The sequence below is a fragment of the Rhineura floridana genome, chromosome 2 (assembly GCF_030035675.1).
Source record: "Rhineura floridana isolate rRhiFlo1 chromosome 2, rRhiFlo1.hap2, whole genome shotgun sequence".
In the NCBI taxonomy this organism is placed as follows: Eukaryota; Metazoa; Chordata; class Lepidosauria; order Squamata; family Rhineuridae; genus Rhineura; species Rhineura floridana.
The window spans coordinates 69171318-69183477 of record NC_084481.1 but is presented as its reverse complement, the minus strand read 5'-3'; the positions used below and the strand labels follow the sequence as shown (position 1 = coordinate 69183477).

General features: G+C 39.2%; 1 protein-coding gene across 7 annotated transcripts in view; it reads right to left on the bottom strand.

Moving 5' to 3' along the window:
• Positions 1-12160, bottom strand: part of LOC133376541 (neurogenic locus notch homolog protein 1-like) — a 231175-nt gene that overhangs the window by 110192 nt on the left and 108823 nt on the right. For 6 of the 7 annotated variants that reach the window (XM_061608884.1, XM_061608881.1, XM_061608883.1 and 3 more), the window contains 3 exons: positions 11496-11591; positions 9921-10016; positions 9267-9362 (listed from right to left, as the gene is read on the bottom strand). The exons of the other annotated variant lie outside the window; for it this stretch is intronic. In XM_061608884.1, coding sequence (XP_061464868.1) covers positions 9267-9362; positions 9921-10016; positions 11496-11591 — 288 coding nt within the window. The remainder of the gene's footprint in view (positions 1-9266; positions 9363-9920; positions 10017-11495; positions 11592-12160) is intronic. 7 annotated transcript variants of the gene reach the window in all.

Sequence of the window (12160 nt, the reverse complement as noted above, 5' to 3'; positions counted from 1 at the left end):
CTTTGGCTATACATATGTGGAAATCTTCATGGCCTCATGTACTTGAGGGGAAAAGCTTGCTGATAAATTGGAAATGAGAGCTGCCTTTTGAAATCCAGCTGCTTTTAGGGATCAAAAATGTTGTCCTCTAATTTTTGAGCCTAAAAATTTGGATTTAATATACATAAACTATAAAATATTATTGCCTTGGAAAATATGGCATCCATGAAAACCAATTTGTGAATTTCAGTATCCCAGGTAACTGATGGCCCCTCCAATATCATGTGGTGATCTCTTTGCAGCTTTATCCTGACTTCTGAGTTATGTGCTAGACAACCAACTGATGAGTTGTGTCCATGTTGCCCCAATAACTCTAGGTTAATCAGCCTTTTAAAAAAATGATGAAGTAATCAAAGTGGACTTGGTTATTTGTGCTTCAGAAGGGCTGTAGTTCAGTGGTAGAGCATCTGCTTTGCATACAGGAGATCCTAGATTCAATCCATGACATCTCTTGGTAGGGCTGGATTATTTTGGGCTGCTCGTGAAGATGGTTCAGAAGCTTCATTTGGTCCAAAATGCAACAGCCAGTCTTTTGTTTGGAATCTACTGGCTGGAATATATCACTCCTATCTTGTCAACTTCATTGTCTTTCTATTTCGCTTTGGGGCTCAATTCAGATTCTAGCCTTGGAAGCCCTAAATGGCTTAGGTAACTCAGCACTGATTACTCCCATATACAGTAGATTAGCCCATGAATCAAGATGAACTTTAGAGGCTTAGCACTCAGTGCCATCCAAAATATTCGCTGAATAAGCAAAAGATACAGAGCTTTTTCTGTAGTGGTGCTGCAGATCTGGGAAGCTGTTTCCATCCAAAACTGTCCAGTTCTATGTCTTTTCCATCAGAGATTTTAAACTGGCTTTTAATGCATAACATTATCTGGTTCAACAGCTGCTAGTATTAATGTGAAACATCATTTAGCTTCACCACTTTTGGTTCTTACTGCTTGTTATATTATGTTTTACTAATTATTATGAATTGTTGTTGCTACTGTTGATGGTGAAGGCAATGGTGATAAGCATTTACTTCTGGGCTTGCTGCTAACATTCGTAGCCAATATGCAACACCAAATGCACAATTAAAGCAAGGGCATGTACTGTAGTACTGATGATTAAACATTTGTTACCTATCTCTGGGAGATTACCGACATGTCTGCAGGGAACAACTCATGATTGTTTCCGCAAACACTTTAAAGATGTATTACCAATGCTATTGGGCTCAGCTTACAACATTTTGCTATCTGAAACAAAGGACAAAATGGCACCTCCCCGATTCCATGTACAAAGTTGACCTGACAGTTGAATCTTACTTTAGCCTTTGTGGATGCTAATAATGGAATTCACAGCAAGGCAGAATATAAGGAGTCTGTGCAGTAACTGATGCAGAATCATACATTTTGTTGTCAGCTTTGGCATCCTCTTCATTTTGCTTGCAAGAGCCTGGATAGCATAATCACAGTGTGGTTGTTTGTCAGCAAGCATTAAGTGTTGAAATGTCTTCATGTCAGCTGCCAGCCAATCCAAGATATGTGATTTACATAACTATTTTTTTCAGTGCTACATTTGTTTACACCAACAAACAACATCCACTCTCAACCTGAATGTCTTTTATTTAAAATTAAAGACACAGCAAAACAACGATAGAACAAGACTGAATGACAGAGACATGGCGAAGAATACATTCTGCCTCACACAATGGCAGCTGCCTGACAAGATTCCGTGGAAAGCTAAATAAATAAATAAATTGTGGAGCAAAGGAAATGAAGTCATAAGCAGAGCACTTGAACAAACACATAAATGAACCCAACATTAATTGTGGATGATTGTCATCTCTCACTGTTATGCCTCCCTGAGCTTATAGAAGTTCTTTTAATTTAAGCTGATAAGAAATACATTTGTCATCATTTCCAGCTCACTTAATTTAAAAATATTAAAAAGGAAAAATAACATAGAATACAATGGTGTATTAAAGGTTAGGAATTAGGGGCCTTAGAAGTTACTGCAGTAGAGTGGGAAGCCTTTTTTTTGCAAGTGACTTTCATGCAACTGGGACAATGTTTAAGTGATGAAACCATGTGGACAGTCCACATGGAATTGTCTTCCACATGGAGTTTTCAAAGAAAAGTGGTGCTTCATAGCTAGGGTATCATTGAAAGGGCCCTAGAAGCAGCTTCGTGTATAAACTTATACTTGCCTTCTTGACAACAGAACAGTGACTCGTGCATGCCCCATGTTAAATATTCTTCATTAATTTCAGCTGCTGCAGAACAAAATGATCCTCATCCTGATGAGGAGACTCGAGGACATTCTGCAGACTATCAGAGTTTGTCAGCTTCCTTCTGACACATGCTACAAGGATGTAGCTTTGATCTATAAATCCATTAAAAGTTTGGGTGCTGTATGACCTAGAAAGAGCTTCAATGGTTGATTTCTAAAAAGAGATGCATTAAAACTTCTTGGAAATCGACATCTTCTAATCTGCAAGCTTTGCTTTAGCTTTAAATTTATGGGTTAGAAAAGGCACATTACACATGGTAGACATATGCTTATCATTATTGTGCATACTATCAAAGTCTTGCCTTATTTTGCTAGCTGCCATGGAAGTATGGCTTTCACATAATTTTTATAAATCTTACTGTATTATCTTTTGACACCATCCCATTGAATTCAGTGAAGCACGCTCCCAAGGATGTGTACTGAACTGTACACTTAAACAGTTAGAACTGCATGGTGCCTCATTGTACAGCTGCTGGGGTGGCAAGTATAATATTGTTAGTATCCAGCAGAAGAACATATCAAGGAGTATGGCTGGGAATCACAAGTAGGGAAAAAACTGTTGCACTCAGGTCCTGCTTGCAGCTTCCCATAGGCATCTGCTTGGTGACTGTGAGAACACGATGCTGGACTAGATGGGCTATTGGCCTGATCCAGCAGGACTGTTCTTATGTAGAGAAAATTCATTTGCTTGCAATTAGATATAGAATAATTATGCCCCTAAAGAGATGGAAGGGGAGAAAAGTTTGATGGCTTTTCATCCCTTATTCTGCCTGGACTACTAATAAGCAAATCTAGTTGACCTCCAACCCTTCACTGTGTAAATCATCTGGCATAGCCATGAAGACAGGTGAGTTGAAGTGATCAAAGAAAAATATGGGGACTGAAAGCAGCAATGCCAATTAGGCAGAAAAGAGGTCACATGAATAGTTACAGTAATTACTTCCTCTGCATTGGCAAAAGAAAACTGAATGTAAGACTACCTTGGTACTGGTAGTCAAATCTGATTGATATTTTTCTTTGTCTTTTAAATAATAATTCACTAATAGGCAAAAAACCTTGCGGTTTAAGAACATACCTATAGCCCACAGCTATTCTATCAATTTTAAAAAGCAGGGAAATTGGGCAGCTATAGTGAATGCACCAGGGGAGCAGGAGACCTGAACTCCTCTCTGAGATATTGGACTGCCCTACAAAGTTGTCAAAATGCAAACACCATTTGGGTTGGTCTTTCACAGTCCAATCCACTTGCTGTGTAGCTTGGAAGAATTTGGTAAAATGTGCCTCTGAGCATATGGTGAGTGGTGGCAACACTTGCCATCTCCAAAGATAGAGAATTATATTTTTGTATGTTTGCTGGTGTTCTTCTTACTTTGCTTCTTTCCTGTGTTACTAATGTTTCTACAGAGAATCTACACTAGAAAATTTTATTTCCATCATTATTCATCCCAGAAATCTGTGTCAAATTTATTTTTATTAATTTCAAAGCCTTTTTATTGGTCAGTGTCATATGATGGTGAAGACAGCCTTTTGTGTTTCAAATTGGAGGTTATGTTCTATTTCTATTTTGAGTGCATTAACAGTGGAATTTGGACCTGCAGTTTGATGAAAAATCAGACTGATTCCAATATGTTGCTACTTCAGCAATGACTCTAGCTGTTGGAAAAAAGAGGATGCATATTTTCAGCCTGCTATGTTTAAACCACTTCATTTAAGGCAAGGTGGGCACAGTCAATTAAAAACACAGAGCACACCTAGCATTTTGATAGAATATATTTCACCTCCCACTGTTTTATCTTGTGCACATTGAGACACTCCTGAGGTCCACTGGAGACTATTCTGCAGAAGTCAGTGCTATTATTCCACAATTATGTTTGGAGTTTTTTTAGTATAAATTTTGCAAAGAGTTGCTGTACTTCACATATTCACAGAAATAGAAACAAAAGAAAATGATTTCCTATAGGAAACGTCACTAAAATTGCAAAGGAAATCAGACATATTCAAAGTGACCATCTGAACTATATCAACTGTCTTAATAATGTTGCTTCCTCCCGGCTAAAACAAGATCAGCACAGCACATGTCTTCTTTCTATTATTTGGGCTGATTGCAGGTGTTGCCACCACTCACCATATGCTCAGAGGCACATGTTACCAAATTCTTGCAAGCTACACAGGAAGTGGATTGGACTGTGAAAGACCAACCCAAATGGTGTTTGCATTTTGACCAATTTGTAGGGCAGTACAATATCTCAGAAAGGAGTTCAGGTCTCCTGCTCCCCAGGTGCATTCACTATAGCTGCCCAATTTCCCTGCTTTTTAAAGGTTGATAGAATAGCTGTGGGCTATAGGTATGTTCTTAAACAGCAAGGTTTTTTGCCTATTAGTGAATTTCCCTGCTTTTTAATCCAGGAGGTAAGAAATGGGATCCTGTCCAAGTTTGCTGAGAATGGATGGATCATTTGCATGTTTATTGAGTTCAATGGGATTTACTCCCCTGCAATCATGCTTAGGATAGGTGAAACTGACCACAGAGGATGGGGAGGGGGGGGGAGGAGGAGGAGGAGGGGAGGAAATGCAGAGGGGAGGACTGGGAGGGGAGGAGGCAGGATGGAGAGGGGAGGAGAAGGGCAGGTTTGATCATTTGCATGTTTATTAAATTCAGTGCGATTTACTCCCGTGCAATCATGCTTAGGATAGGTAAAACTGACTGGGGGAGGGAGGGGGGAGGGCTGGAGTTGGCAGGGGAGGAGGAAGGGAGAGGAGAGGGGGAAAGCAGGTCTGATCATTTGCATGCTTATTTTCAATGGGATTTACTCCTAAGCAATCTTGGTTAGGATAGGAAACACTGACCATGGGAGGGAGGAGTGGGAGTGGGAAGGAGTGTATTGGAGGGGGGCAAAGGAAGGTGGAGGGGAGAGCAGGTTTGATCATTTGCATGCTTATAGAGATCAATGGTATTTACTTCTGTGCAATCATGTTTAAGATAGGTAAAACTGACCATGGGGAGGAGGAAAGGGAGGAGGGGGAAAGCGAAGGGGAAAGAGGGGATTGGAAGGGGATGGGGAGTAAGGGGCAAAGGAAGGGGGAGGGAAGGGGCAAGAGGAGGGGATAGGAGGAAAGAGAAGGGAGGGTGGGTTTGATCATTTGCATATTTTTTGAGTTCAGTGGGATTTATTTCTATGCATTTTCTTTGAAAATGAAAATGGACTGCCTTCAAGTTGATCCCCACCTATTGGACCCTTTGAATAGGGTTTTCATGGTAAATGGTATTCAGAGGTGATTTCATCATTGCCTTCCTCTGAGGCTGAGAGGCAGTGACTGGCACAAGGTCACCCAGTCAGCTTCATGGCTGTGTGGGGATTCGAACCCTGGTCTCCCAGGTCATAGTCCAACTCTGACCCGTGGGAGGGGAGGAGATTGGGTGGGTGGGCACTGGGCAGAAGGGAAGCCCCTTTCCTTTCCAAAAGGAAAACATTGTAAACAGAATCATTCTTTTTCAGGCTTTCCCCCTCCTTTTTATTCTACAGCAGACACATGTAGCCTCCCACCCAAATTTAAACCAAAGCTTTCCCTGGCCACATACACACCAGGCCTTTATTTCACTTTGGACAGTCATGGCTTCTCTCAAAGAATCCTGGGAAGTATAGTTAGTGAAGGGTGCTGAGAGTTGCTAGGAGATGCCCTGTTCCCCTCACAGACCTTCAATCAGAGTGGCTGACTGTTAAACCATTCTCTCAGGGGAATAGGACTCTCTTAGCACCCTTCACAAACTACACTTCCCAGGATTCTTTGAGGGAAGCAATGACTGTCTCACATGAAATCAAAGTCTGGTGTGGGTGTGGCCCTCTGATTAGGCAAGCCCAGCAGCTGTGAGGCTTTTAGAACTCTGACAGTTGGTTCTTACTGAGCATGCTCCGTGCTATCATTGGGTCCCAGCCAAAATTTATTAAATTAATTAAAAATCAGCCAGGCATTTTTTAAACTTTTAAACTACAGCAGATGAAGGTCAGAGTATGGGGCAACGTCAGTATTAGGATTACAGGTACTCTGTGAACATGGCTGATTTTTTAATGAATTTCAACAGATTATGAGAACAGAGAAAAAAGTCCAAAAGGGCTCTGAGGTTTTTCTCTCTCTTTTTACACTTTGAACTGTCTATTCTCTCTGACTGTTTTGTGTATCGCCATGAAAATTGACAGGGTTGTTAAGCAAGCGTTTCTGAGTTCAGGACTATAAGTTATGTAAGGTTTTGTTTTGAAATGAGCTTATGGGAAGCATCAGAATGGCATGGGGGTATTTTCAATTTAACATTGCGGAATGTGAAAAATCCCCGCTGGCTATAGTATAATAAACCTTTAGTACATATTATTTTGAATTAATACTATTCATGAGAAAATACCCTGGGAGAAAATCTTGGAACATTTTACAAGTTCTGTAGTTATTAGGGGTGTACATGGGCCCCAAGATTTGCCTTATATCAGTATCTGTTTTTTAAAAAAAAATTACGATCTGTTTCTGAGTCATCAGTACATTCTCCATTTCTATTTGCAATTTGGCTTCTGAACCACTATGTATAAAACAAAACTCCATTCACTACAATGGAGAGTCTTAAATGGCTGTAACCTTTTCTCTTTCAAAGTAAATTTCAAAGTGAATGAAATTTTACAGGCTCAGAAGCCCCCACAGAGTGGATTGCCTTGGATGTAGCTATTTGACTATATCTGCCTAGAAATAATGGTTGCAGTTTGGGTGGTGGGGTAGAAAATGACATTTCATACGTATGGATTTTAATACCATGATGTATTGAACCCAAAGATGTGCCATGTGTCTGTTGATCAACATATAGCACAAAGAATCAACAAGGATAGAGTAATATGTTACACACAACTGCATTGTAACAGGATCTCAACAGCTCTTTTTCCCTAAAACACATTAATCATTTTAATAAATCAATCGAGATACAAGTGAAATGATCTATCTTATTTTTCTTGATTTTTATACTGAAAAGATAAAAATTCCCGTATGTGGAATGTACCTGAATGTTGATTTCATGTATAAAATATGTAAAATTTCATAATTTAAGAAAAAATATTTTTTTAAAAGAATCTCAACAGCTGATTCTATTAAGATCAAACAACCCCGCTGGAGGAGTATTCAGCATGTAGAAAGAGGTGGAAGGGGGTTCTTAAGTCTTTCCCAACCCATTGTTTTTCTGCTTCAACCCACCTCCAAGCTATTTCTCTCCTTGTGGAGTTCCAAATGCATATTTGTGAGGGTAAACATACATATGGAAACAAGGGTAGAAGCCACAGGGGGAGAAACAGAAGATGGAGCAAGGCTTAAGCACTCCTCTCCTAATATTTTACTCTTCCAAACCACCGTTTCATGATGCATCCATTGGATGTTGGCACCGGCGTTTGCATGTAATCTGTAGTTCTGCCCTCTAAACAGGCATCCAAAATAACTTTAAAGTTATTGAGTAGCAGTAAAACATCTCAATATTGATTGATTAGACATAGAAAGTATTATAGTGAATATTCTAGAAGCAAAACTCCTAAATCAGGGCAGTTTATTTAACTACCTATCTATCTCAAAATTTTCCACAGGAAATGAAAGAAAAACCTTTCAGTTAATATCTACTGAAAATTGATAGAAGCAAGGTTCTTTTGTGACAGTATTTACTGGCACAGAATACTGGCACTTTTTTTTTTTTTTTTGCTGCCCATGGCAGCCATTTTGTGTTGGCACTCACAGCACTTTCATCAAGATATGAGTACTGGCCCCTTTTTAAAATCCAAAATAATGCAATAATATGTAGGCAGGCACAGTTAAAGGAGGAAAAATGTTTTAACAGTGCAATCATAGGCATGTTTACTCAGAAATGTTTATTCAGTGAACCCCATTGAGTTAAATGGAACTTATGCCAAAGTAAATGTGTAGGACTGCAGTTTAACAAATGACCTGCTTGAGAAATGGTAGCAACAAATTTTTAAGGCAGAAACAGCAATTTTCTAATGTGCCAAGATGTTGAACTTAGGGCATTCTCTCACTCCCGCCTTCCCACCATGTCTTTCTTCCAATTTTCTTCTGACCACGTCCTAGTACATCCGGTTGTGTATTTTGCAGTCAGGCAAGAATTGTGCTGGATTGTTCTCTCAGCTGAAAGAAGTAACTCTTATACAGGGAAAGAGACAGGATGCATGGCTGGAAGGAAATTCTGAACTGCTTTTTGCTTTGTATGAAAGATGAAAGTGCTTTGAACATGTACAGCTTTGTCATGCCACTTGCAGTTGTTTCACAGCTCCCTACGTGCCACTTTCATGCTGGTTTGTGTGCATGTCAGAGGAGGGTGAGAAAGAATTTTCACCTGCCTTAAATTCCCTGTATAACAGGCATAGGAAGCTGGTGTGCAATTGGTACAACTTCCAAAATAACAAATCTCCCATAAGGATATGAGAATCAAATACAAATAAATATGCTAAGGTGTAGAGAGAGTTATGACTGATGGGAACAAAGAAGCAAAGCAAAAATCTTATTAACTTACTGTATTAATTAGGCTAGAAGGATAGCACAGTGACATTTTAGATGGTCTCAGTCAGTGCTGTGTATTGGGCTTTAATAATTATCCTTGCTAAGTTTAATGCCATCTAATTAGCTCATCTCACCCTACAGCTGTTCAGTTCAGCTCAATTGAATTTATACATAGATAAGATCAGAACAAAATAGGCTTAAACTCTTCCCTTTCTTTGATGCAATGATAGTGCCAGTAATGGGATGTACTGTCTTTTGTAGGCAGGGTACCAATATACGTGCCACAATATAAACATAGAGAATTAGCACATTAATCCAAGCTAAATGTCCTGTTTAATATGCTTGGTAATAAGAAACTTCCTTAGATTATAATGTATTTCTAAGACAGGAGATATTTGGAAAGAAAGAGGAGAGAAAAACTTACTTTTCTGACACCTTCTTCCAACATAACCCTCCATGCAGGAGCACATGTTGTTTCTCATACACTGTCCATTGTTCTTACAAGGAGGATTGCAGAAAGCTAATAAAAAAAGTAAGAAAGAAAATAAATGCTTCACTACTAGTGCAACTGAGAACTGCAAAACAGAGTACAGCACCATGATGCTAGAAAAATATCCTAGTCTGTTTCCTTGGGTATCAAAGCAAATCAGTTAGTGAAAGTTCAGCCCCTGGCAAAGCACAGAAGTACTTTGTAGCCTGCCCTCCTCGTTTACCCTGAATTGTGAACGTACTGCAATGTGGAATAATAAAATGCTGTCTTCTACACTGTGTAACATTTTGACAACATATACTTTGAAGTTCAGTTAATTATAAATTCATTTGTAGTGGTACATTCAATTTATTTTTCACACATTCCACTCTATTGCCAAAAAAGTATAGAATGCTTTAACCTATGACACAGCTTTCAGTTAAGATATTACTGTTATAATAATCTAAACAATATGTCAAGTACATGATATATGGTTTGTTTGGGATAAAATTATGATACATGCGGGTGTGACAAAATAATGAGTAAATATGCAAAATAAGTAGAGGAAGGATATATTTTCACCAGTGGATTTATATTTTTCCATCTTACCAGACTGACACTGAGGTCCAAAGAAACCATAAGGACAAGAACATATATTAGGCCGAATGCAGGTTCCGCCATTTAGGCAAACAGGATTGCAAACAGCTATACATATAAGGGGAGAAATACATATTGATTAACAGAAAAACACACATTTTCCTACTTTTTCATAAATAGTGGAGTCCTCTTGCTTAGGCAACAGGCACAGCAGCATCTTTTATTTAATATTTATTGCGGAATCTTTTTCCCAGATGAGTTTGTATTCCTGAAGCATAATGTGCTCCTCTTTGGGCACTTTCAAACAACTTAGTTGAATATTTGTTTGTTTTGAAGCAAGTAGTACTTTTCCATTTTGCTGAAAATATGGTGCCACTGAAGTCTACTATACACTGACCTGATTTACACTGTCCACATCACATAAGAGATGTGTATTGTCTTTTAGCATTGCTGTAAATAATTTGAAGAGTCTGTCAAGAAAATCTATAACCACTTCAACTGGCATTTGGTCTCTTATTGGACAAAAACTCCTTCAGAGAATCCAGGCTTGCTTTATTGGTTTGTGGATCAAAAGAGAGGGTTTATAAACATGCACTTCAACGTTTGCCTTTTGCACTAAACAAATCATTTTACTACTGGCTCAGTAGCTTATATGCATAAAATGATTATTTAGGCATGCATAATCCTTCCCTGAAATCTATAAGCATTATATGTGGGACAAAACATACAGGATCACACTCTATGGGCACAATCTAGAGAGAGTGAGATGTAGTTAATTGTCATTGAAGCCAATTGTGTTTAAGGGCATTAACACAAATGTGTGGCTAACTTTTCCTGGATCACATCCAAATGGAAGCAGACTATTATTATAGAAAAGATTTGCAAAGTCTAGAAAAGAGAGAAATCTAACTGTCCAGGACATTTTCTGGAGCCAATCAAAAACAGTCTAACAGTAGAAATGGCCAGTGCAGTGGACCGGTGCCATGCCACCACCCTCCTGACAGCAGCATCTTTGTTGCTTACCAGGGCAGAGCCATGGTAAGGTCATGGTTGCATGGGCGGACAGGCAGGTACACCCGATTCACCCTGGCAGTGTGCCAGTGCAACCCCAACCTCACTCCTGCCCAGCCCCCACAATGTCCCAGTAAGCAGCAATGGCACCACAGCTGGGAGGGCGGCAGTGCCGACATACCCCATGGTGTGGGATAATTCTGCATAACAGAAGAAACAACATTGAACAGTGAGCTCCAGGCCCCCTGGAAAAGATTTTGCAACCATACACTTCCACAGGAAGCTCTAGAACTTGTAGTTTGTAGTCCCTCATGAATAATAAATATACAGACATGCCATGTTCTGTCATATCTGGCTATAAATATAAATCAGAGAGTCAAAACCATAAGGAGATTGAACAAAGGAGCACCAATCAATCCTCTGATTTTTCAAAACAGACAACACAGAAGGAAGAGGGGGACTGCACTAGAAGCATATCCTGGGTCTAGACAAATGATGGATGGGCATTGCCTCCAAGTGTGGGCACTGCAGCTTCAAGTGGAAAAGGATCATGCTGCACATCTTTGCATTCTTTACCTGTCTCACAGAAAGGGCTGCTCCATCCAGGTTTGCATTCACATTCATCGGGTGCAACACATTTCCCACCATTGTGACAATGCCTGTTACACACCACTGGAAAACAAATTAGGTCAAGGTTATTTCAGCAAATTATTAGTACCTTGGTTTTTATTTAAGTTATGCCTATCGTAATCCAGAGTAGCTATGGAAATTTTATCAAGCCATTTGCTACTAAAACTGAAAAGAGGATCTTACGTATCCACACCCTTTCTCCCCCTGAATGATATACTCTCTTGGAAGGATTTATACAAAGGCACTTTTAAAATATTCTAGCTATGTAAGTGCAGAGCTTAAGAAAACATTCCATCATGGGTAACCTAGTGTTCAAACATGGAGCAAAAGATGTCATAAAGATACTGCAATATACATTTGTAATTTAACTGTAATATAGATTGCCTTAGCTTCAAGGAAGTTTATTTTACTACCTCTACTTAACAGTAGCTTGAACCTTAATGGTAATGTTTGCTCACTTTTTTATATTCTCTGAGTATTATTGCATTTGCTTGCATAGCTTTGAATTTTATAGGCATTACTGAACACAAAGCTTCTTCTATTATCCGTGCCTTACACAACAAATGTTGACAAACATGGGAATAATTTTTTATGTAATAGCAATGTGCTTT